Source organism: Melospiza melodia, chromosome 3 (genome assembly GCF_035770615.1).
Source record: "Melospiza melodia melodia isolate bMelMel2 chromosome 3, bMelMel2.pri, whole genome shotgun sequence".
NCBI classification, from domain to species: domain Eukaryota; kingdom Metazoa; phylum Chordata; class Aves; order Passeriformes; family Passerellidae; genus Melospiza; species Melospiza melodia.
Genome location: NC_086196.1, coordinates 124,327,504 through 124,353,609, shown reverse-complemented (window position 1 = coordinate 124,353,609; position 26,106 = coordinate 124,327,504). Strand labels below are relative to the sequence as shown.

The following is a 26,106-nucleotide window of genomic DNA, read 5'->3' as shown; positions in this document are numbered from 1 at the left end:
TGAGTGTGGCCATGATAAACAACAATAAATTATTCACTAATAACATTGAATTGTTTAGGTTGTAATATTAGCATTCTGTCTATTATACAAAAGCAACAAGATATTTAAAGCATCTATACCGAACATAAGTTGTGAACCACCAGAAGTAAAGAAGTTTTATTATAATATATCATAAAACAAACCCTAATTCCCCAATTGTATTGAAGACAATTTTTTAAATGAAGCTGAGAACATATTTCACTTTAATTATATTTATTTATTATTTATAGATTTATTAGCTTAAAAAAAGACAACTTGTTTTTCACTCAGTAGTGGAGGTTTACATTTTCTGGTTTCATACACAAACTGTTCCTTGCAGTAGAATATTTATTTTTGTAAAATTTTGACAAAACAATAAACTTGCTGTCACTACAATCAAGAGAAACTTTTTCTTAAGGCACATTGAAAAGGTTGCATCAATTTTTACCTAGCAATGGTTTTGAAATCTTTACAGCTTTTCAAAGGTGTTTGAGGCAACTTTAGGAATTGATCATCTAGACCCCTCTACTCAGAAAGTTTTGCAGGTTTCAGTATTGGAGGTTTACAAAATCTGATTCAATAAAGCACTGAGCAACCTGTTCTGACCTTGGCTGGCCCTGCTTTGAGCAGGAGGCTGGGCTAAAGACGTCCCGAAGCCCTTTTTAGCCCAAAATACCCTACAATTCTACAAACCTGACACCTTCCTTCAGCAGAGAAAACCCCAGAAATTCCATACTAATAACAGTTACAGAATAAGGCAGAATCTCTTATTACCTGCAGTAGATTTATCTAGATAGAATATATACCAGTTCACTCACAGTCATTACATTTTCACTCTGCAGTAAAATGCATAATTTTACAATACTCTCATCTGTTGTGCTGACTTTGCCCTACTGAGACACCAGGTAACACACATTTCCAAGTTGTAGATAAACCCATTATTCAACATTATTTATTCTCATTTCTCTGATAACACATTTCCTGCGCTTGAAGCTGATTTCTTGGTCTGGTCTTACATTTAACTGTCATTTAACTAAACAAATAAGAACAATGAAACTAATGATGCAAATTTATCTAATAATACAACAAAGGAAGGAAATGAACTTTGTTTCATTTTCTAATAAATAAATAAATATAGTATCCCCTTTTCACAGAAATTACACTTACACTATTATGCTAAAGTCCACAAGTTGAGTTCAAATCCTGACATGGAATCATCCATATTTTTACAAAGTCATCACTGTTTCTGTTACAGTTACTAAGGAAGTTAAACATTATCTTCAATTCTGAAACTTACAAAATTCACTGGTTAGTGCAATTCAGGAATCATTTCAAACTCACCTTACCAAACTTTTTTTACCATAAATTTTTTTGGTAAAAAAGATCTTAGACTTGCCAGTTGGTGTCAGTTCAGAGACCAGCCTTCAGATTTTAGTTTAATTTACTACTTTAGCTGTAGCTAAAAAAACCCCAACTATCTATGCCTCTGGCCCTTTCTGTCTTTGCAGTTTCCTGCTTCTGGTTTCTTGCTGCTCACAGCATATCAACCATAGATACTACTTGCAGAAATTAAACTTAGAAAACTGTATGCACTTATTTAAAGCTGAGGGAGATGTGTCACTTAGGGAAAATCTTGGCTCAAATGAGAGTACTGTATTTAAGTATTCAGAGAGCAGGAAGTTTAGAGTTGGATTTAGACTTGGAACACTGCAATTTTAAGTGAATCTTACAGACTGTTTATAATAAAAAATAGTGACATTGTGGGAATTCATATTTACATCAGCTCTGCTGGCCAATGTTATTTCTGATCTCTATTTTCTATCTGTGCTTTCCTTCATACAAGCTATATGTCTATGATATGTGGCCAAAGCAGCCACAGAACACTGAACCCACTTTTAGTATCCATAAGTATCTTCTGATGTTCCATAGAAAATAATACAGAACAAAGCCTGATGTATTGCTATTGGCCTGTTATTAGAGTCCTATTTTACTGGTTTCATGTCTCTGCCCCTGCAATAAGCTGCTTTAGAAGATAATGCAGAAAATTTTAATTCTTATAAGTGACACTAACAATCTCTTTTGAGATCCAAAGCAAAATAAAGTAGCTATGACAGAAACATTTCTAGCATTTTTAAAATTAAACAACCTGAGGAAGAAAATTTCACAACACATGACAGATTTGTCACTTGCATGATTCTAAATTTTTATGTGTGTCTGCTTTAAGGCAGAGTTCTGAGAATATGTAAAATGTGATTTATACACAAGATGTAGCATGACTAAGTAAGCTTTTGTTTTAAAGAGGCTGTAAAACAACAGTTTGTATCAAACTAATTGGTGGTATTAAATCACTATTAACTGTTATTAGGATCAATTTAGTTTAATTAAATCCATCACGTTCAATAGTATCACAAGGAAAAGGCAGTTGATTATTCTCTGTTGATTCATAAGAAGGTTGTGAAAAATAGCCAGTCTGGAAAATTAAAAAATATGTGCAACACCTTAAATTTCCATTTCATAATGAGTTTTGATTTCAATTAGGATTTTTTTTTAACATTGCATTGATGCAAAATAAAATAAAATTACTTAGCTGAAAAAAAGTCCAATAAGTTTTAAACATTTTTTTAGTAGAAGATTTGATCAGTGCAAGGTACAGTTTTTTTCCTGTACTCAGACAGCTATGTAAGTAGAAAGTTTACTTTCACTATTCTTAATTTATGGAAACTAAATGCCCGATACAAAAAATATTAATGCCCAGTTTCTCTGACATAATTTCTAGGTTTTATCCATTTCCACTATTCCTTTCTCTGTGGAATCTTAGTTCTTGCTGAATGAATAAAGTAATTGCTGTAGTGACTTTAGAACAGCAAAAGGTATTCTGCCATGTCTGGCAAGGCAGGACCAAGATCTTTCCTAAACAGCTCAAAAGGAATATCATCCTGTTGCATCAGCAGTACAACCCCATGATTGTTTGCTGGCAGAAATTGTTTCTGAAACAAAGTTAAATTGATAATTTTAGAAGACAAACTTCAAGCTAACATTTTAAAGAAACTCTGAAGTTAGCGGAGGGCTGTGGGCTCCACCATATACAGTAGATGTGGTGGAGCCTGGATAATCTCACTGGCACCTCATATAGTTAGAGGTGTGGTTTGAGTGGCACCTTAGGCAAAGAACCCTATATGAGCCCTGGAAACATGGGTCAGCAGCCAAACAAAGAAATAAGAAGAATAAAGTGGTTTAAATATGGAAAAAACAACCAAGACTTTTGAGGTCAAAAGTGTCCCTTTAACATTCAGGCATTCTGAATTGTCTCCCTTTAGTTGGAGTAACTAATCCAAAAAGTCATAAACCCCCTCTTTAAGGATAGAATTTATTTAGCACATAAGATAACTAGATTCTTAAAATATTTTTTTTAATAATGAAAATGTAGCAATAAGTATGATTAAATAAAATCCTTGAAAGCAAATTTATTCTCTAACTTGAAATAAATTTTCTACTAGATATAATTTGTCCTAAAAAAAAATCTCCTTCTTTTGTCTGTCCTTCATCTGCTTTTTTTCAGTATTTTCTGTCTGCGCTGTTGCCGCAGACTCTCTGCAAGCTCCATCCTGCCCTTCAGGGAAAAAACAAGCTTATTTGCTTTCAGAAGAGGTGCAGTCTCTCTGCCTCCAGATAACTCTGACTGAAAGGGATTCATGTGGGATAAAGTAGACAGCCAGCTTCCTTCTTGCTACGTAGGAGTTACAGTGTACAGAATTCACACAGCACTGTCTCAGTAAACAAGGCCGCCACACTGCCTGTCTTGCTCTTTGCATATCCTGCTCTGTTCAGAGGAGAAAAGGATTGCTTGCATCATCTTTCAAATACTCATGCTGCCTCATATCTGCTGCAGTACAATGACTTTTAAAAAAATGTATGTCTTCAGGTTTCTGGATGCAATTTGCAGTGCCTATCAGCATTTTTCTCCCACTACAGAACCATCTAATTATTTTCATTTCTCCATTTTCTGAACATGTCTCAAATAACAGAGCAGTGAAAGGGTACATAGCAGACAAAAATATCTTTGTGGTGAGAGTGAATTACACCTCTTATATGTCTGCACTGCTGGCTCAGTCCTGAGCATTACCTCAATACCTGAGACATCAGGTTAGCAGGGTCAGAAGGGAATCTTTATCCACCTTTTATTTTCAGCTTTTTACTGAAGCACTGGCTGGGGTTTGCCAGACAGAATAATCTGTATACATAAACTGCCCACCAAAGCTGTGGGTTTAGGAAGAGGTGATCACGGTAAAGTGTATCTTAGGAAAATATTTAAAAGAACGGCTTGATTTAAATGAAGTCTATGTTTTTCATAGACTTCAAACAAAATATTGATCATTCAAGATATAGAAGTGGTCAAACTACTGGTCCCTTGGTGGTCAAATAATGTTCCCTTCTGGCCTGAAAATTTAAACCCAAGAAATTTTAGAAATTTTAACTTAGATAAAAACGGTAGCTTATTTTACTTTATGCTGCTATGTTTAAATCATTATATACTTTCATCCACAGAGAGAAAAGAAGTTCTATAAATATTTTTTAAAACCTACATTTTTTTTTCTCCACTAAGCTTTTTTATGGTAGCTAGTATATTTACTACTTATTAATATGCACCAATTGTATAAAATATGTTGATATCATATGTGAAAACCTGAGTTCTTAAAATCACTTTGATTACAAAATCAACGTCTGCAGCGCATTTAAGTGTATAAAAGGAAATACTAGATTGTGTGCATTATATATATTATGTCTGCTTTTCCTAAAACCAAAATCCATTCAGAAATAGGATACTGGTACATTCAATTACTTTTTATAAGGAAAAAATATTTATAATATATTGAAAAACTCAGATGATAATATTATTACTTTATTTTTAAAAATAGCAATTTGAATTATTCTGGTAAGAAAATTTTGAATGTTCTGTGAAATTAATAATGTGAACAATAGAGTTAAGAACTATTGTATAGATCACATGGGATAGAAAAGGATTTCAATACTCTTAAACAGACAACAGCTAAAGACATGTCCTGAGGTAAAGCCTCCAGCAAATACATAAATTGTTTAGACAATATCTCTAACAGATATGGCACTTGGTGATATGCAGCAGTCAGTAAGAGAGGCAAGTTGTTTCTTTGCTTTTTGTGATAGACAAAGAAAGGCAATTTCTAGTATTGAAAAAAAATAATTTCTGAATCTAAAATAAAAATATACTTTTGTTTTTCACAATAAAGACACTTCAAAGAACAGTACAACCATTAGTGTTGTTGTGGTACAGTAGGTTCTACTATTGAAGCTTAAGATGTTCTCCTAAAAAAAAATAGTTCAGCCTCACTGGTATTTTAGAAATCTCTGGGATTAATAGAACATGACTGCAGTGATACTCTGTACTTGAAACTTATTTCTGGTATTTGTGCACAAAAATGATCTTAAGCTACAGAAATCTATTCTTATTCACAGAGGAAACTGGGTAAGTATAAATTCATGGATGGTCTCTTTCCTTAATAATTGTTCAGCAGCAGCTAGAATAAATGCATTCTCCTATTCAACCTATGTAGAGATCAGTTTTCTTATCTGTGTTTTTTAGTGAGATGCTGTTGCTGCTCTCTAGCATCTACAGAGTCATTATTTCCACTGTGTTTTAAATCATTAAAAAGGGAGAACTATCACAGAATAATACAATAATTAAGGTTGGAAAAGACCTCTAAGGTCACCGGTCAAACCACTAACCTAATATTGCAAAGTTCATCACTAAACCATGTCCCTAACTGCAACCTCTAAATTAAAAAAAAAATACTTCCAGTGAAGGTCACACTTTGGGCAGCCTTTTCCGATGCTTAACAACCAATACTGTGATGAAATTTTTCCTAATATCCAACCTAAACTTCCCCTCGTGCAACTTGAGGCCATTTGCTCTCATCTTGTTACCTGGAAGAAGGTACTGACCTCCACTTGGCTACAACCTCCTTTCAGGTATCTATAGAGAGCAACATGCTGTCTCCTGAACCTCATTTTCTTCCAGCTGAACAACCCCAGCTCCCAAATAGAAAGATACATTAAAGAAGGTTTAAGTTATAAAGTATTAATGAGATAAAGTAAAAAAAAAAAAAAAATTAGTTACAAGAGGGAATATTATTGGCTTAATTCCTCCTCTACTAATCTGTGAAAGGATTAAAATCAAATTAACTCTCTCTAAATGTACTGTGCACATTACCAGAATGAACTGGAAAACACATATGTTCCAACTAGAAAGATTTCAGAACTTTTCCTCTATATAGTGTTTTCTGATTCTTATTTGGCTTCAGTTTCACAGTTCATAAATCACAATCTCCTTTGATTCTGTCGCTTCAATCCAGCATTACCATTTCTGTGGCACTCTTATGCTCTGCCAGCAGGCAGTAATAGTGTCATCAAGTAATAGAAATCTTCAGCCCCAGAAATTGTCCACCTTTTGAGCTACTTGTGTCAATAGTCAACCTATGCTGTTAAAAGTTCGTATCTTTTTCCTTTCACAAGTATTTAATAATACCCTTTTGGGGGATATTGTTCATTTTTCCTGCTCATCTGTGTGATAGTTACCATATCTATTCAACGTTAAATTTCTTTATCTTTGTCCAAAATCCCCAAACCAAAATGAAAAAAGAATCCTTACAATTTTCTTCACACTTCATGATCAACTCATTCCTATTTTCCACTTTACAAATCCAGGTCTTGACATCAGTATCAATATTTCCAATGTTTTAATTATTTTCATTCCCCATTAAATGAAAATGCCTGCATTTCTAAACTATATTCTCAAACCCATTTGTTTTCAGTGTCTTGGCATCTCTGCAATGTATATTGGATATTAAGTAGCAGATATAAACTACTTAGGATTTAACATACAGTGAAATTAAGAAAATACAAATGTCATTCTATTACCAGTGTTAATACATCATAAATAAATTGAACTAAGTAAAGAAAACCCTGTACTTTATCCAAGTAAGCTCCACTGATTTGGGAAAAGTTTCAGACCATATAAAAATTAGAAATTATTAGGTAAGTCAGCACATGTATTTCATTCACCCTTAGTTTTACACTAGGCACTTTAGGAGGGACTGAAAAAAAAGACCAACACAACCATGGCTAAGAAGTTTGTGAGGACCCTGTCAATGGCCAGTTTAGAGGTCCAGCAACTTCCTAAATCTTTTGTATTGGTAACATACAAAACAGGCTAAACCCTGATGGATCTAAGTACTTAAACTTCTTGCTGCTGATGCAAGTCCATTGACAGCTTTCTTGGGAGACAAGAAGAAAATTAAAAGACCCTGAAGCTATTTTATATCAAGAATATATTTCTCACTTTTCATAAATATTGAATACAGCATTTCATAAATACTGAATACAGATCTCTAACTAAACAGCAGCAATTGGTAATAATATCTTTTGACTTACACTGCTTCTTGAGGATATGGACCATTAAGCATGTTTTCAACAAGTATATGACATTTACATGGTACATGAAACAACAGATGAGTGACTTCTTCACCCATATGCTGTCATGCTAAAAAATGAAGGTCAAAATTCTGCACCTTTGCAATAAAATAAAAACAGGAACTTACAATAAAAGAAATAGAAAGAACCAAAAAAAAAAAAAAAAAAAACCAAAACAGAGAAGCGTCTGCAGGATTTGCTACCCACTTTATCTATCATATGCTTATCTTACCTGCCTAAAAGCCCTAGGGAAAATATGAGGTTTGTAGCATGTTGTGAAGGATAATAAATACAGGATACTTTGCACTATATGGATTATCTCAGACCCTCATAAAAAGCTGTCAAAACCAAGCAATATAAAAGCTCCTGAATGAGCATATGTTGCATTTTGGCATGATTATAAAGATCTTTTTCTGACTAAAGGAATCAGAAAACTTTTACATCTCAAAAGCAAGACAATCAATCACTAAAAGTCCTACAGGTTACTAGTGCAAAACTAAAATTAAAAACAATAGGAGTTAAAGTAGAGGAATAAAACACTCTTTGAAAAGCAGATTTTACAGTCAGTTTATAATGGAGCACAACACCAGATTATAATCCAAAATATCTCAGACAATTAAAAAAAATTCAAACACGATAGACTCATATTAAAGAATGAAGTTGTATTCATGACATCTATTGCATAATAAATTTATAAATGGAAAAATTTGCTAAAGCAATTGAAAATAATAATCTGAGACTTCAATTATATAAAAATACTTTTTACATAATTGAGGAAACTATTTGTATCAGTACTGAAATGGAGAGTACTGGGGCAAAGTAAAGGCAAATTTCTAATATTGCTGCTGCAGTTTGGTTTGCTTCTGCAATACATATTATTTTATCAACTTGTTTTAATGACAAAGATTGAAGAAGAAAAAGCTTAAAGCAGTTAATGGAGGCAGTTTTATGAAGGCTGGAATGAGAAGATTGTGGCCAAGCATCCCGTGCATTGCCAGTAAGAAAACTGTATCTACACTACAAAACCAAACATGTAAACCTTCCAATGCTTGAGTCTAACATTTTCTTCTCTTCACAATATCCTGCAGTTATCCAATCCCTGTGGGATATTTCCCATTTTTCACAGTAGCTCACTCACTTCCCGGGTAACACTCAAGAAAACCAAAACAATAGTCAGAAATGTGAGTGAAACAGCTGCAATGAAGTTTCATTAACAGGCTTAGTACAAAACCACAGTAGTTTACACATGAAATGGAACTTTCAGGCACTGCTCTGAGGCAAACCGTGGCAACGTTGGTTTTAGCAGCCAATTCTAGATTAGACTAATCTGATGCAAAAAGTTACATTCTAACCCAAATTATCCACAATATCCCAGATTTTGAAGCAAATACAGTCCTTACATTGTACCAAATTTATTAAATTATTACAGTTTTTGTAGTCACAATATTCCATCATCACGAAAAATGTTCTTCAGCAATGCTGCTACTTTTCTTTCAGCACGAATATCATGATGAACCATGAGAACTGCATAAAGGACATTGTTTGACAGCAATATGCACGTATTTTGCAAACATTAGATAGTGTGTCATTTATTTTATTTTTGTGAGGAATTATTTCTGTGGGGAAAAGGAAGCAGTAAAATGTTCTCCTGTAAGGAGAAAAGGAAGATACTATCACTATCTAATTTTCACTGTACTTAAACTTGTATTTAACAGCAGTCACTACTTTTAAGTCTACTTTCATTTAATATGATATTGTAGAGGCATCACACTCTTTGAAGATGGCTTATCTTCAGTAGGTGAAATGCACTGCTTTTCCTTAATTGAAAAGACAAAATCCTTTCCATCACAGGACTACATCAAAAGAGCTCCAAAAAATTAAGATAACATTAAATAATTAAAATTAGCATTTTCTTTCAAAAAAAGTTATTTTTATTATCTAAAATATCTGTTCACAACGCTTAACATATGCACAACAAAGAAAATCCTGTGTGCATACCCACGATGTTACAATATGTAATATCTCCTACATTCCCATTTAACTTCACCGGTTTCCCAGATACCATTGTTCAAAATTTAACATATTTATCTCACTGAAAATCAGTTCTGAGAAGATTAAATATTTGCAAGCCTCTAGAAAGTTGTTGAATAAGTTACAGAAATTTGTCACCAAAGTTATTTTAAGTTTTCTTATGCTGTATTACACTGCAGTTGATTAAATGAAATGTTAACTTTATAAAACAATTAACTCATATTTCAAGACTGACTCTATCAAACTTAACTGTCAACAATATATATTTAATTGTCAATATAGGAAAAAATGTAAAGCATATATATACAGGATATATACTTTATAATTAATTCAAGCACATGTGCAAATGCATGAGATGACAGTGAGAAGCAACTCCAAATCTTCCTGACATCTACATTGCTGATATTTTGAATCTTAGAATCATAGAATCACAGATTAGGTTGGAAAAGATCTTTAAAGCCATCAATCTCCACTGTTAAACCAGCACTGCCTAGTCCATCCAACACTAAACCCTAGCTCTAACTGCCATGTCTACATGATTTTTATATATCTCCAGTGATGGTGACACAGACACTTCCCTATACATCCTCTTTCAGTGTTTTACAACCCTTTCTGTGAAGATTTTTTTCCAAATATCCAACCTAAACCTCCTCTGGTGCAACTTGAGGCCATTTCCTCTTGTCTGATTTCTTGTTAGTCAGGGGAAGAGACTGACCCCTACCTCACTATAGACTCCTTTCAGGGAGTTGTAGGGGGGCCATAAGGTCTCCTTTCAGCCTCTTCTTCTCCCAGCCAGACAGCCCCAGCTCCCTCAGCCGCTTCTCACAAGCCTCACACAATTGGCCTTGACCCATTGATTCAGCCTGCCCAGATCCTTCTGCAGAGCTTTCTTGCCCCCCAGTGAACCAACGCTCGCACACAACTTGGTGTCATCTGCAGAATGCCATCTTAAAACAACTACTTCCAGAACTATTTCCACTCTTCTGAAGTGAGTAGAATGATGAATTATTAATTGCTCTGTAACTAGCCTGAGTCTCATAAATGGTATGCATGCCTTCTTTTTCAGCAGGAGAAATAAGTGTGGCCCATTTCCTGAGCTGTCCTGAAATAATTTCCTGCAAATGAAAGAAAGTTCCTTTCTTTTTTATGCTCAAAAGGAAAAGCAAAATATAGAAATTAGGTTGGCTTTCTTTTGTCATGGGCTATCATCATATCACAGGGCTGATTTAGAGACTCAAGCTTTTTTCTACTTGATGGAGTAGGAGGAAAATGCATGGAATAAGTGCATTCCCATAATGGTAATTAGTGGATCTCTGAGGGATGACAGTGGCATCACAGTTTGAATTCTTCAGTGCCAGGAGAAAGGCACTGTAGAGAGTTACTGAGGGTTCAGGTATTCATACTTTTGCTATTTTCAGGATCTTAAATCTTTCTTAAAATGAGTAACAAAGGAATAACAATTGAACTATAATGGATTTCAACTATCTAGGTAACTAAAAATTTTATGTCTCCACTTATGCCCTTTCTCTGTCACTTGGGATATGTCTTCTTTGGGATCCTCTCTTACTTGTATTTAATGGGCTTGCCGAGTACTTGAGTATTTAGTCTCTATTCATATAGAAGCTGCTTAGTAATTTTATCATCTTTGTTCTCTAAAAACTATTTTCCAATTTAATTTCTCTATCTTGGTATGGAAAGGGAGTCATAACCAGGAAATAAACAGAACTCTGTATGTTATTAGATTTTAGAGAATCTCACTTTTATCAGTGCCATCGAGATACTGTGTTCTATTTCTTCCTGGTCACGGAGGAGCTTACACTTGCTTTAGCTTCCATTAGCATGGCTTGGTTTATGCTGCTCCTTTTTGGGTGATAAGCACAACCACAGTGGATTACTGGCTTTTGCTCCTTGCATTAATTTGTGTGTGTTACTGAGCAGTCCTAGCCATGAGTGTGGTTTAACTTGCTGGAAAAAAAATTATAATAGCAATGGTAACTGAAATGCAGAAACAAACTTTGGTTCTCCTCACTGAGTACTCAGTGCCACATCTGAGGCAGCAGGCACAATATAATGGATACACTCCACCATATTTCCCATGGAAGGAAGGGGAGACAGTCTTGCCCTGCAAAAGTTCTTCATTTAACAATATTTGGACAGATATAGCTATAAAAAGTCTATTCCAGTGAAAGGTTTGTATTCCTTCTGCACTCCTCCACAAACTTTTTAAGGACTAACTTACTCCTGAGAGACAAGCAGACAGTTAGCTTGCTTTCTTCTTGCTGGACAAGAAGGCTGGACCATTTTTAAGCTACCTAATAGGAACTAGGCACTCAGAGAGCACACTAGGTGCCTAACTTTCCTATAAAGTGAACCCAAAACTTTCACTTCCAAGGCTGTGGATTCCATGATCACAGATATTTGGTCATTAGATACATATATGCACAAACACTAAGGAAAGCCTACTACCTACCCCTTTTTCCTGCCTCATTTTCTTTTCATTTTATTCTCCTTCAGTTGCATGTATTGCTACTTTTACAGGAATAACATATCCTATTACGAGTTGCAAGTCAGTGACAGCAATGAAAGTCATGGTGCTGCTTCTGCCTATCTATTTATTTTCCAGTATTTTTCTATAAATCACACTCTCATTGTTGGAAATTCAACTATTTCCTAGACTGAGTAGCTTGGATTTACTGTGCAGCATCTTCCCTGACTGAATGTTTATGTTTGCTACAGTAAATTACTTCAAAAAGAATAAATTTATTTCCACTAAGCACATCAGGGATGTGATGAGCACTGTCCAACTGTAGATTTAAACATTCTTTCCAAGGATGTGTTTTGGCCCAGACTACCATAACATAATTTTACAGTATGTGTTGAGGTATCATAGTTAATCAGATATAGTATCTGTGGGATTTACTAATGGTCCAAACTATGTGATCTTTGATAAAAACAGAAAACAGTAAACTTACCTAATTTGCACACTGTACCAGTATCCATCGTCCACTCTAGCAGTAGTAGTGATGTTTTTGATTTCTGCTGTGTCATCACATAAATACTGGTACTAAAGAATGGGAAAAGGTTTTAATAACATTATTTCCAATAATTAAACAGTTTCAGGCATTGAAACTTGAATTTTAAAATGATAAATGGTTTAAAAAAAAAACTGAAGGATGTCATGTGTATCAAGAAAAATAAATGTTTCATTGAAAGTTCTGGATAAGGAGGCCTATTATACCAGAAATATGCAAGTACACATATATGCTTCCTAATCTGCATGAAAATGCTTTAATCTTTGTGTATTGTACAATCAGATATTATGGGTCTGATTTCCAAAAAAGTCAACCATCTGCAACCCATCTGAAATTAACACTGGCCATGGGTGAATTTTACTTAACATTTTATGGCTTCCTTACACTTCCAAACATGTAATGTAGCATGCAGGTTTGAGCATTTTGGAGCACCATTTAATTTCCTATACTAATGCGAACAAGCACTTGATTTCATGGTTTGTCTACTTGTAATTGTAGCTTGATTGTGAGCTTAGAACCATTTGTTCATTGGGCTTTAAATCCACATTTAATTGACCAGCTTTGTGAATGATTAAGTGAATTCAATTAGTTTTAACATGGCACACTGGGATCTCTGAATAGATTTGTGTCAATTAAAGTACTTTCATATTTTATGGTGCTTATGATATGTTAGAAAAATATTTTTCCGCATCATTACTTTACCATGAATACAAGTAAGATGAACTTAAAGCCATCACCATTTTCTAAACATTGGATAACTTCCTGCCCGTGACTAATCTCACCTTTTTTTTTCTGGACAGTCACAATATAGTAAAAGACAAAAAAATCACAACATAACAAAATGAGTAAAAGGTAATTTTCTTCTTTTCTATTTATGTTCAGTTTATATATCTGTTTAGTATGGTCATGGTCTTAAAACATGAAGGCAAATATAATACAAAATGCTGTTTCTAACAGACATTTCACAGTTCTTACAAAAGAATATATTACAGGTACTTTGGGAAACTTTCAGCAGGAAAATGGGAGGCAAGTCATGAGAAAAGTAACTTTTCTTTTAATATCTTTTTATAGCCTCTTTAGTATCTGCCTATCTCTTAAAAAAGCTCTAGTATTACCTCTTTCTCTGAAAAGATGGAATAATTTGTGGAAGGTAAAGATATACCACAATAAACACTTTACTCTTTAAAGTTTATAAACAAATATATTCCTTGTTAGTCTGTCCACGAGAGCCAAATAATTGTTTTTTTCCTGATCCTGTGGAACTGAGATCTAAATAATAGATGGAGTGAAAGATTTCTACGTATAGATACATGGTAAAGAAGATACACTCTATTCTCTAACATAATAAATTTTTCTCTGACAATTCATTCAATTTCTATGTCTATGCCTATGTCAAAAGCCTTCCTTATGACAATTTTTATGAAGTTCCATGTGAGGAATTTCAGTTACTTTAGGTATAAAATAAGATAACTTAATTTGTACAGCATGTAAAGATGAAATGTACATTTTTTGCTTTTGTGTTTTAATGTATACTCTTGTGAGTCATATTGACTATATTAGCCAAGAAATGGACAAAACAGAGAGCAAGTTTAACAACTATCTTCCTTAAAATACTGAAGATGTCAAGAATCTCCGTAGCTTTATTTACTATCTTCTACAGTAAGAAAATTAAAAAATACTAACAGTTTTACAGATTCAACTTTTATTTACTTTTCCTTCAGTGGGAGCTTTTGATGCCTTACCTGCAAGGTACCATTTTTGATGACAAGTCGAATTAGAAAATGTCGAATTGTTTCTGGGCTCTGTTCAATATTTAGAAGAAGTCCATGAGGATCATAGGTCCTAAATTCCAGGTGGATGAAATTCTGCATGTTCAAATGTAAGCCTTGAAATTCCAGGTAAGAATCACCATAGTAGCGAGCATAACTAAAATCTGTGAATAGAATTTTGAGACATGTAAGAACATAAAGATATTTTTCTTCTTCACACACTGCTCTCTTATTCTGGTAGTGGTAGCAAAGATACAGCATAATTGTTTACATCTTTCAAGGATTCATAAATGAATCTGAAAAATAATATTGGTTTTCTTCTGTCAAAGGTTAACACTGAGAGTTTATAAAACTAGACAAAAAGGTTTTTGTTAAATTATATTAAGCAAGCATATAGATCAATACCTGAAAGACTAGGCTACAAAGATGAAAGAATTGGTACGTATCTAGCAGCTTTGGCTCGACATTTTCTACAAAGTTAGGTGTTTTCATCAAACCTAGATGCAAGAACGAATGGGTTTGAAGTCTCTACAGAAACTATGCAATATCTAAATGGAGGAAGACATTCTACAAACTAATTATGAAGTTGGCATCTTAATATATCAAATATTTTCTGGTGCTAGGGTGAAAGATGAAAATTTTCCTTGGGTTTACATCCATCTTGTCTCATTTATCTATGAACCTCATAGCATTCAGCAGCCCATGCAATACATGGCAAGGGCAGATGTAACACTTTTTAAAATAGAACAGGTATGTGAATATATGGGTTCAAGCCCAGCAGGTGACACTTAAAAGGGGCTTCTTTGTATTTTTTATTTCTTCCTGTCCCCTTCTTTCTTCTCATATTTCCTTTCCCCATTCCTTTCCTCTATGTTTTCTGCTCCCTTCCCCCTTCCCTTCCCTTCCCTTCCCTTCCCTTCCCTTCCCTTCCCTTCCCTTCCCTTCCCTTCCCTTCCCTTCCCTTCCCTTCCCTTCCCTTCCCTTCCCTTCCCTTCCCTTCCCTTCCCTTCCCTTCCCTTCCCTTCCCTTCCCTTCCCTTCCCTTCCCTTCCCTTCCCTTCCCTTCCCTTCCCTTCCCTTCCCTTCCCTTCCCTTCCCTTCCCTTCCCTTCCCTTCCCTCCCTTTTCTCTCCTCTCCATTCACTGCTCACTTTCCCCCATTTTTTCCCCTTCTTTTTCTTTCTCTTATGGTGTGATTACAAGGGAAGAGACATGCACATAGGTACCCATTCATACACAGCTGCAGTCTTGCACTTTGTTTTTTTATTTGCCAGTATTTAAATTGAGATCACTACACTTGTCTGCTTGTAAAGACTAAAAAATATGGGTTCTCTTCCATACTTGTAACATGAGGAGTTAAGTATTGCAATTTTTGTAGAAGCAGGTATATATGCTTTAGTCTCACAGCACACAATTATTTGTTTGATCAGCTTCATGAGACTGATAAAAATTTAAAGAAATATTAACAATTCAGCCATCTTGTGAAAAATGTTGGTGCAACACTATCAACCTGTATACAATACACAACACATAAGTGAATGATTCCATTTCCCTGTGAATGATTCCATTTCCCTTTGGTCAAATTTCACTCAATCAATTTTACAGGGGTTTAGGATATCTTTGAAGGTCACAGATCTCTTTTTACTTTCCAAAATAGGTAAAATTTTAATCTCTTGGACAACAACTCCAATAGCAAATGCCTCGCTATATATGATTAAATTCTGAACAAAAATGATACTGGGATAAAACAAAAACTGTTGATGCTGAACTTTCATGTTTCACTGTAAGGGTATGCTGAATTTTATCCTTTCATGACTTTGCATAAACCTATTTACAAAGTTCAAGTGACTGTGGTCAAATCTCAAGCTAAGCTCTTAAGAAATTCTCAGTACTATATAAGTATCACCAACATATGCATACATACAACATAGAATAACATAGACCAAAAAATTCCAAGAAATACCAATCAATAACCAGTGCTGCAATAAAAGAGATTTTACAATTTTAAGTGTATTTAATCCTTAAAAACTCTTCTTTGAACTATAAGCCTGCAGGTGTAAATTTCAGAAAATTAAATTAAAAAGAAAGGCACAGAAAGCTTTTTACATTTTATAGACAGGGCAATTTCTCAAATAAAAGGCTTTTGAGAATTATTGCCAATCCCTAACCCTTGTTTGTTTTCCATCCTGAGCAAGCCACTGAACTCTAAATCTTTCTCTCATTCTGCTTGCCCTGAATTGCCCCTGAATAGATTTTGCTTATCCCAAGGAAACACTCAGTTATCCCCACACTCCTGAAAGTCTGATATCTAACCATCTCTTTTTCTTGATCCATGTAGGAGATCAGCTTGGCTAAAAGACAGCAAAGTTGTACACAACATCCCCTTCCCGCAGTCCTAAATCCTTCTGCTACCTTCCCAATATTTTGGAGGTGGGTTGTTTTTATTGCTGGGTTGTTTTTCTCTCCCACATTGTTCAGCGTATAATAAAGCTGACATGTGAGAAAGGTCAAAACTATGTCAGCTCTCCAGAGATTTGCTAACAGAAGGCATTTGAGATTCCAGATCTCACAGAAGAGTAAAATCTGTAATCATGAGGAGAAAACAAAGAAAAAAAAAGGTAGTTGCGGGAAGAGTTTATTCACGATTCCTGAAACTGTAATTTAACTCTGATAACTGAGGTCAGACTGAATTATCTACTAAAATTCAAGGAAAACCAAACAAGCACAAGCTAGTGGCATCTACCTTTAGCTTTCTCTGTGTAATTGTAGCAAGTGCACAGAGCACTACAGACAAAACTTGCAACTTTATTCTGACCAACATCCATTTATTTTTATCTTCATATGGCAGCACGTGATGAAGCCTTGCAAGACAATACACTCCATGCCTATTCCACGGATTTGAGGCCAGTTTGGCTTCTTCTGGGAAATACATTCATGCTGCTAAACAGATAACTTCTTAAACAAATCATCTGCAGTAAAATTACTGCAATTGCTCTAGTCTCCAAATATAGAAAGAATTAATGAGAGAAAGCACTGAAGAATATTTAGCAGGCTCCAGGTTTCTGTAAAATCCATAAAAATACTACTTCAATAACAAACAGGCTACATACCTTCCCACAACAGCTATTAACATAAACTGCTGGTGTGATTTCACTTATTAAGATTCTCACATTGTTTGCAACAGTACTCAATTTCTTTTTATAGAACATAAGCTTTTCTTATAATCCTTCTATTGCACTTAGATGCAGTTTTTTTCATTTGACCTCTGGAGTTGGCATCCTAGATTGCTTTTTGTCCTAATGGAGAGGACTCATCCCCCAAGCCCTTAGAATGAAAAAAAAGAAAAATTGAAATCGTATCTTATCTTTCCCTAGGAATGCCAAACACTTGCTTTCCTAAGAAACAGACAAGCCCTTTGGTCTATAAAGTCCTCTCAGCTTTAGCTTGCTCCCCTGTGCACATCCAGCTATCCATGGTTTTGTGTTTACTAGACTTCATATGAATGTTAAATGTCTGAATGTTAAAAAATTTGAGATTCAGCTGTAATAGTAAGCAGATACACAGGCAGGTCTGAACCTAGCTGACAGGCAAGCTTCTTTAAATCTTGCCACTCCCTACTGGTTTTCTCTATTCCACTGAGTATCAGCTGCATCAGCTTCAGAATGGAGGCCTGCAAATTTAAAAATTTTTGAGAGCTACACAATTGTAAGTCTTTGTTTATAAAGACAGGTAGAGAGAGATAATAAAAACTTTTTAGATGTTCAGGAGCATGTACTCCTGGTGATCGAGCTTTTGCGTCCATGTATTTCTAGGTATAATGTATCCCCTGCAGTTTGCATGGACTCAGGCACAAAGAGGATTAAAATAATGTTCTTCTTCTTTCTTCTGCAATTCTTTTTGTCATGTTACACCTGGGAACAAAATCCTCTCATTCAAGCTATTGGTATTCTCTTTTTCACGGACATATATTTCACATCTTTTGTTATTCTTTTAATTAGAACTATCTTACAACATTCAAATAGAGGGCATTATTGCCTATGGAAAGAACCTGTCATGAAAAAATCATAGCAATTAATTTTCTATTTGAAATTTTATTTATTTTTATTAAGAAGGAACACTTATCTTAATAGCATAAACCAGTCATTATAAAAATCACTTATGTTTAAAACCAGATAATGATGAAAGAAAAAAAATAGAAAAGAAAAACAAGAAAGAGCAAGGATTGTTTCACAGGGCTGTTTGCAGACCTGATAATGGCTTCCAATGGATGTCCATGTCCCAGGTTTACACAAACAGCATTCAAGGAGCAGTGCCTCCCCTGGGACAGCTTGTCAGCTTCCTCCACACAAACTGCCATGGCTTCCTCAGCCAGGGCGTGCTCCTGCCCCACCACACTGGGCACCCAGCCCTGCCAGCACCTCCTGTGAGCCTGGCTGGCAGGACACAGTGCCCTGCTCCTCCAATGGCCACACTGATGGATGGCTGTGCCATTGTCTGCACAGCTCCCTCTCTCTCTCACTTCCCGCTGCTGCTTGTGATGTGGTCCCTCTGTGGGCTCTGGCAGCAGCTCTGTGTTGTCTGGTGAGGGAGTTGTAGGGACAGAGAAGGCAGCTGCCACCATCTAGCAGAATCTGCACAAACACATGTGGAGAAGAAGCTGACCCAGACACAGAAAGGGCCAGAGGCCACGACCCCGCAGGTAGGGATGGGTGGGCTGATGAGACAGGAGAGGCTGGAAACGTGTGATGGGCCAGCAGACATGCAGCTACTCAGGGCACTGCTGAAGGCAAACAAGGTTCTTCAAGAGACCCTCAGAGGCAGCTCAGCCTGGAGATGGTAGAAGTTGCTGGCCTGAACCATTTCAGGCACATGCCTGGGGAAAGGGGCAGGTCAGGTCTCACCCTGGCAAGGCGCTGCCCTGCCCCACACACCCTGCACCCCCAGGGGCTGGATTCCAGCAGTGGGGCCAGACCCTGGCACTAGGGAGGCCATGCTCCACACTCCAACCCTGGAGCCCCTAACCCAGCTCCCAAGTGGCAAAATGACCAGAAGTCCCTCCTAAGGGAAGGTCCCAGGAAAGCTAATGGGTATGTAAGCCAGAGCATAAGGCATACACAGGTCTTGACCCTACATCCTCTTGGAATTTCTCTCAGGTGAACACCACTGGAACCAGAAGTAGTAGCTGTATTTGTTCTTTTCTATATCTCTTCTCTCTTTCTTCTAATTCCTTCTTCTCAAAGTTTGAGTAACTTAAAGTCAGATGGGTTGGAGTTTGCTAAGTCGAATGGGCTTAGAGTTTACTAAATTAACACTTTGTGAAATGCTTTATGTTGATTTAATCTTGCTCTAACACTAAAAAGTTCCCAGATTTTCTTAAGTTTGACAGTAAAGTTTTTATTTGTTTGCCCTCTTGAGAATATCTTGTCAGTGTTTCTCCCTTGCATCTAACTCAAACTGCAAAAAATAACGTTAAATCCTTTCAAAAGACTCATTGAGTGAGCTCCAGGGCCTTACGCCAAACCAACTTGATGTCCTCAGAGGCTTCTCTGTCAGAGCAAGGATCTGGGATTCTACACAGAGACCAGCAGGCTTGCCCAGCTCTCAGATGTTTAACCCTTGTTACTCTTCCCTATGGGCCCCAATAACACTGCAAGGGTAGCCCAATGCGCCAAGAGTGGCTGCAGAGCTCTCGGTGTGGGAGGAAGGCATGGGCGACCTTCAGTCCTGCTGTTGAGCAGGAAGTTTTACAAGGAGGTTATTGAGCCTCCAGGCAGGCTCTTTGTAGATATTAATGACAGAGGCATAAGAGAAAATATACTTAAATTGAAACAGGTATCTTACCACTGAAGAGCATACTTGTTGTCCTAACTACAAAGAATTAATATCCCTATTATATATTTTTTTAATTTCACAGAATATAAAAGCAGGGTTAATGGATGATATTAGTCCTATGATGCTTTTTTTTGGGTTACCACTTGTAGAAAATTCTGTTTCAGGTAGCCTACACATGAAGGAGTGGGGTTTGGTTTTTTCATTCTCAATGTGCTTAAAGCACCTCAGCTTTCATTTTCCTTACACCTGTTTTCTCTCAAAAAATCTAATTTCTTTGAAGTTTCCTTTTTAATGAGTCATTTTAATCACTCTCTTTTGCATCTAAAATAAGGTCAATCTTCCCCGCAAGTCCTGAAAGACAGCCACAGCAAAATAATCCATGCATTTTACTCTTTACTCACTTAAATACAATAATCTACTTCATATTTGTAACCACCATTTAAAAGGGTTTTGTTTATTTTCAAATGAGTCTCATTTACTTCCATACATTTCATTTAGTCTTTTCAGCTGAAACACCTTAAAGGCAGAGCAGAACAATGTTCTCCAACCATTATTTCTATTTACAGTTGCAAAGCTATTTCACTGCAATGTGCTTCACCTTTGGTTCCACACAACAAACCCACAATTACAGTGAATCCATGTTTTATTCTGTCACAGAAGTCTGTGCTGCATGACTAGCAAGGAATTAGAGTTATGTTTTTCTCTCAAAGTTGAAATGTTCTCTAATGTGGCGTGTTAGACAACAATAAAATGTGGTTAACATCCAGAACGGTTGCCAGCGCAGCCCACAAGTAGCTTTCAAGCAAAGGAAAACAAGTTATGAATAAACGCCCTTCACTGTTGCTTTTTCAAGCTTACACATAGCCAGGGATTTCAGTGGCCTTTGAAATTCCTCTGAAAGAAAAACATGACTGTTTTAGAGCTCTTATTACTTCACAAGATCTTCACTACTAGCCTAAATACACACACACATGCAGAAACACATACGTAGAATTGAGGTGCCTTAAAGGTATGGAACATCAGACCCTAAATCCCAGAGAGCCCCTTCTATTTCCCTGAAGTTATTACACATCTCTCCTTTCCTCACACATATGTCAATCATGTCTGTTGATCCAAGTTTTGATTTTTAACTCCTACATGTACAACAGCCAGTCTGTAATGTTTTTGAGTGAGGTCTACTAGTACTCATCTTTGCTACTCACTCCATGAAGGGGACTCCAAGAAGTAGGCTGCATTTTCTATTCATTTTCAGTTTTTCCCTCATTCTATTCAGGAGTTACAGTTAGAAACAAGAAAACTATACATATAATTTTTTTTTTACTCAACGATTTTTTCACATTTAAAAAAAAAAATGCTGACTGCATCCCTCCTTGAATTCAGGGAAAAGGGAGGCAGTTTTCTAGCAAGAATCCATTTGAATTATAGTAGGGACCTGGAATGCAATTAGTGCAGGAAATTGTTTTATTATGGTCAGAAAATTATTAATAGTTTCTACAGCAGAACTCTGTTTCCTGGTGAAGTGTAGATTTTAAATTCAAATCTACTACCTCTATCTATTAATTGCAGTAATAGCTTCGTGAGTTAACTGATACTTGCTTGACTGCTGCCTGCTAGTCCCAGAGGGGATTTTTTGCCATGTGGGCTAGCTCATCAATATACAGATATATGGATAATGGAAAGAGGTGTTTATGTTCATGGCAGTCAGAAGGGAATAGAAGAAATTCTCTCACTGAAGGCATAAAACATACATACATACATATATTTATATATATATATATATAAAAATATATATACATATAAATCAGGAAAAACACCAGCAGTGTGTGGTTCTGCTTGCTTCAGCTAAAGTTTTTTTATTTTTTAAATGTACTAGAAGAGACACAGAGAAGATCAACTAGTATTACTGCAGAAATCAGGAGCATCTCTTACCTCGGGGATAATTTGGCTTGCTCTCAGCCGAACTTCACAAGTCTTGCTAAAATCTTTCCCCCTGCTGCTCTTTCCTACAAAGCACAGGCATCTGGCACACAGCCAGCACCAAGCCCAGTGCCACTGCCTACATGTTGATAACCCCCATGGCTAGAAAGCATTAGGGCCACCACTGGGAGAAAAGCAGTTCTATCCAAAGGAAACCAAGTTTTTTGCCCTTTACTCATAAACCAACAAGCTGTTTTTCAATCTCTTACAACTAGACTTTGAACAAACAAAACTGAACTATTTTTAGCATATAATAACTGTTTAAAAGACCACAACAATATTAATGGTCAAAGCAAGAGGAGTTCATAATGTGAATTTAAGATACCCTTTAAAGTATCCTTTATAACTCCCTATTCCAAAGGGAGTTATCTTCCTATTATTCAGAATAAAAACAATTTACATAAATAGCAAGATAATAAACATCTTGCAAGGTATTGTGAGAGCTGCACAGTTAAAGCAGAACTTTTTAAGCCTAAGATAAAAAAAAATATAAAAATCAGTAATCATCCCTTACCCCCAATACAAAGTCCATAATACAAGCAAGATTATTCCCTGACTGGAAAATAAACAAATAAACCATTGTGAAATTCAGAAAAAGACAACATTTCTATCTGGCCAAATCCACTATTAGAATAAATAGATTTTTAAAAATTTGTTTCATGGTATTGTTTTTCTAGTGCAGTCAAAAAATCACCATTAGGAAGGTGCATGGACTATCCAACCATGGGTATTGCTTTCAAGTGACACACAAAATAACATTGTCTATTCAGTGCATTTAGTTGAGGATGTATGCAGGGTATCTAGGAGGAGGATAATGGAACTCTCTGTGAATAATTTGTTCTTGCTCCAGATCCAAACATGCAGATAGCCAACATTTTGATTTAGCAATTCGGCTTGAATTTGCTTAAGATTATGCAGCTATGGGAGAACTGAAATTCAGGTGATTTGCTGACAAGTATTTTCAGGAGTGTGCTTTTTCCTCTTGAAGGTTATTATATAAACTCTCTTGAAGGCCTTAGATTCAACTCATGTTTATCATGAAAACCACCTCTGTCAGTTATGTCACTGATGAAATAATGTAGCAAGATGGCAATCTAAGGTTTGTGAACTAGCTGTGCTTGTTCCTTGTAATTTATAGTAAATACTTTCACCTATTAATTGTACACATGCCTCACTAAATTGACAACAAAGTTTCATCTGTTCTGCATTTGTAAGTAAATGTTGTTGTATTTACCACAGTTGTGTTTTTGCATAAGCTCCTACTACTAACTGCCTGGTGAGTTGCAGTTAAATTGGTCAAGGGAATATTTCTGTCTTCAGGATGCATTGTTTTGGTAACAGCTATGTATGACATCTCTCAGGCTGGTGGTACGTGGGCAGGTTAATATCAGCTGCACAATGTCTTCATCTTGGAGACACGAAGCCTGAAAACATTCCCAACTGAAGCTGTACTTTCACATATGAACAGTATGCACAGTATTACCATATCAAGCTGTCTTTTACAAATTGGGATGACACTTATGACCCTGACAGCAAAGCTACAGTGATCTGAAATAATACTCAATTCATCCTTCTGGTGAAGTTGTGACTAATATCTTGCATATAGTGCATATAGTGTTCAGTATTTCCATATCCCCCTGCTTTCTTTTCCCCCAGTTCGACAGCTGTCCTATGAAAGAAATACCAAAGCCTCAATTAAGAGTCTGGTGAGTGTTATTTCTGCTTCCTTCATCTTAAATAATGTATTAGAAGCCTGCAGTCTTCTAATGCATTCTTATTTTAATGCAATGTTTTTTTATTTAACTTCTAATGAAGACCTGCATGCACACAAAGCATCAACAAAAAACCACTCAGTGAATGTTAAAAATGTGAATCATTCACAGTATTATCTTCTTCAATGATGTCCAATAAAGAAGGCAAAAGATAGAAAGTGACATGTCATATGCATCTATTTCACTTTCCAAACCCTAGTGGTCTAGGATCTGATAATGTGTATGAGAACTATGGAAACAAATGTTGCCATGAATATTAAAGAATACAAGTAAGGAGTGAAACATTCATAACATACCACACCAATACTCCAACACAAAAAAATCTGTGAATGTTTTGAAGATCACACAAAAAACCTTTGATTGAAAACAGGATCAGAAAATTTAGTAGATATAATTTATGACACATAACCTTGTAGAGAAACCCAAACTCAAAACTTCAAAGAGATGGTTTATAAACTGTACATATAACATATAATACTGGCTGTTCCCCCTTTCTGTCTTGTATGTGATTTAGTCCCTTGAAACATATACACACAAAATTCTTTTTTGGTATCTTTTTAATATAGGAACTGACAGTCCAAAGGATGAAGAAGGTTTAGAATAATAGTGCTGCTTAGGTAATTTATTTCAAGATATGCATTTGAAGTAATTTATATGCTGAGAAATTCAACCTTACATTTGGTGTCTTAATGTAAGCAATGTAGAATAATTTCCCCTGTGCAGAACTTACTGTATAAAAGAAGGCCTTCACACAAATTTTCTATAACAGAGATTCTATAATGAATCATGACAAGAAAATTAATTGTGCAGATGCATCACCTTCCAAAATAACTACATGTATGGAATTTGTTGGTGATAATGAAAAATCAGTAGCTTCTTGTTGCTTCAGAGCAAACATCTGGGTTTGTATAATGCTTGACTAGTATCTTTGGTTAATGCAGATTGGACCATGAAGTAACTACACCATGGTTGAGATAGAGGCTTCCTAAATGAGAATTCGTGCAAAGATCCCCACTTTTTATCCTAAGATCATGTTAAACACAAAACTGACTGCAAACCTAAATGAGGGGACATGACTGAAAGCTAGATGACTTAAAAATGCTGCCTAGACAGCAATCAGGGCTGCAAAACAAATAAGTTACTCATGCACCTTCATCTGTGATGAAAAAAAAAAAAGCAAATAGATAAAGATGTCTGTTATCAAGATGACACAGACAATCAACATGGCAAAACCAAGATTTTTCACTTCTGAAGAAGCCATGCAAAATACATAATATTCAACTGTGTTAAGAAGCTGTATACTACACATGAAGTTTTCCTGTGTGCTCAGAAATTGGGATGACAGCATCAAAAGCTGGAAACATTGATCAAATTCAGAATACATTCAAAGACACAGGTGGAGTAAAGAAAATGGTGGTGGAAGATAAAAAGAAGTAGAAGATAAATGGTGGTAGAAGATAAAACTTCCTCTGGATTGTACACTAGTTGACAAACTAGGAATATATTGTGTAGCAGTTTTGGTTAAACTGAGCAGAAACACCATTTAAGTGTAGTGCTTTTGGTTCACCAATCTTCATTTCCCAGCCAACACACCAATTAATATAGTGGGTGTAGCACTGGCAAAATGCCAGTGCACCCACTAGAATTATTTACTTATTTACTGCTGCAAGATAAGGATTAGGGGGAGAGCAAAGCAGGCTCAAATCTTTAGAGGATATAAAGAAAGCTTTATTAACAGATCTTGAAGAAAATTATTACAAAATCAGAATAAACCTTCCAAACACCCCTCCTCCCCTGCACTTTTCTTTCTTTTTAGCATTGACAAAATAAAGAGAAAATTTGCTGTTTTCAGTCAGTTCACCACTTTTAAAAAATGTTGCTGTCTTATTCCAAAAGTTCCATACTTTCTTGGTGATTTCTCATAGGCAGCTCCTCACATCACTGACTCCTCCTTCGCAACACAACCAACAAACTGCAGCTAGCCCATTCTTTTATAGCGCTCATCCTCATTGGTCACAGCTGTGGCCTGTTCCTAATCTTTGGTGATTAGTACAGCTGCAACTCCTCAGGCGTGAGACTGCCTTCTGCGCTATTCTCTTACATTCTATCCCTCCACAAAAATAATCTTTCTTCAGTCCACTTAGAGAGTCTCTCCTTCCATGCCATGGAGACTT

At 35.9% G+C, this 26,106-nt stretch overlaps 1 protein-coding gene across 1 annotated transcript in view; it reads right to left on the bottom strand.

The window, feature by feature from the left end:
• Positions 1 to 26,106, bottom strand: part of EYS (eyes shut homolog) — a 700,592-nt gene that overhangs the window by 244,422 nt on the left and 430,064 nt on the right. Inside the window, exons 33-34 of the mRNA XM_063152992.1 lie at positions 14,327 to 14,517; positions 12,525 to 12,616 (exon numbers count right to left, since the gene is read on the bottom strand). Coding sequence (XP_063009062.1) covers positions 12,525 to 12,616; positions 14,327 to 14,517 — 283 coding nt within the window. The remainder of the gene's footprint in view (positions 1 to 12,524; positions 12,617 to 14,326; positions 14,518 to 26,106) is intronic.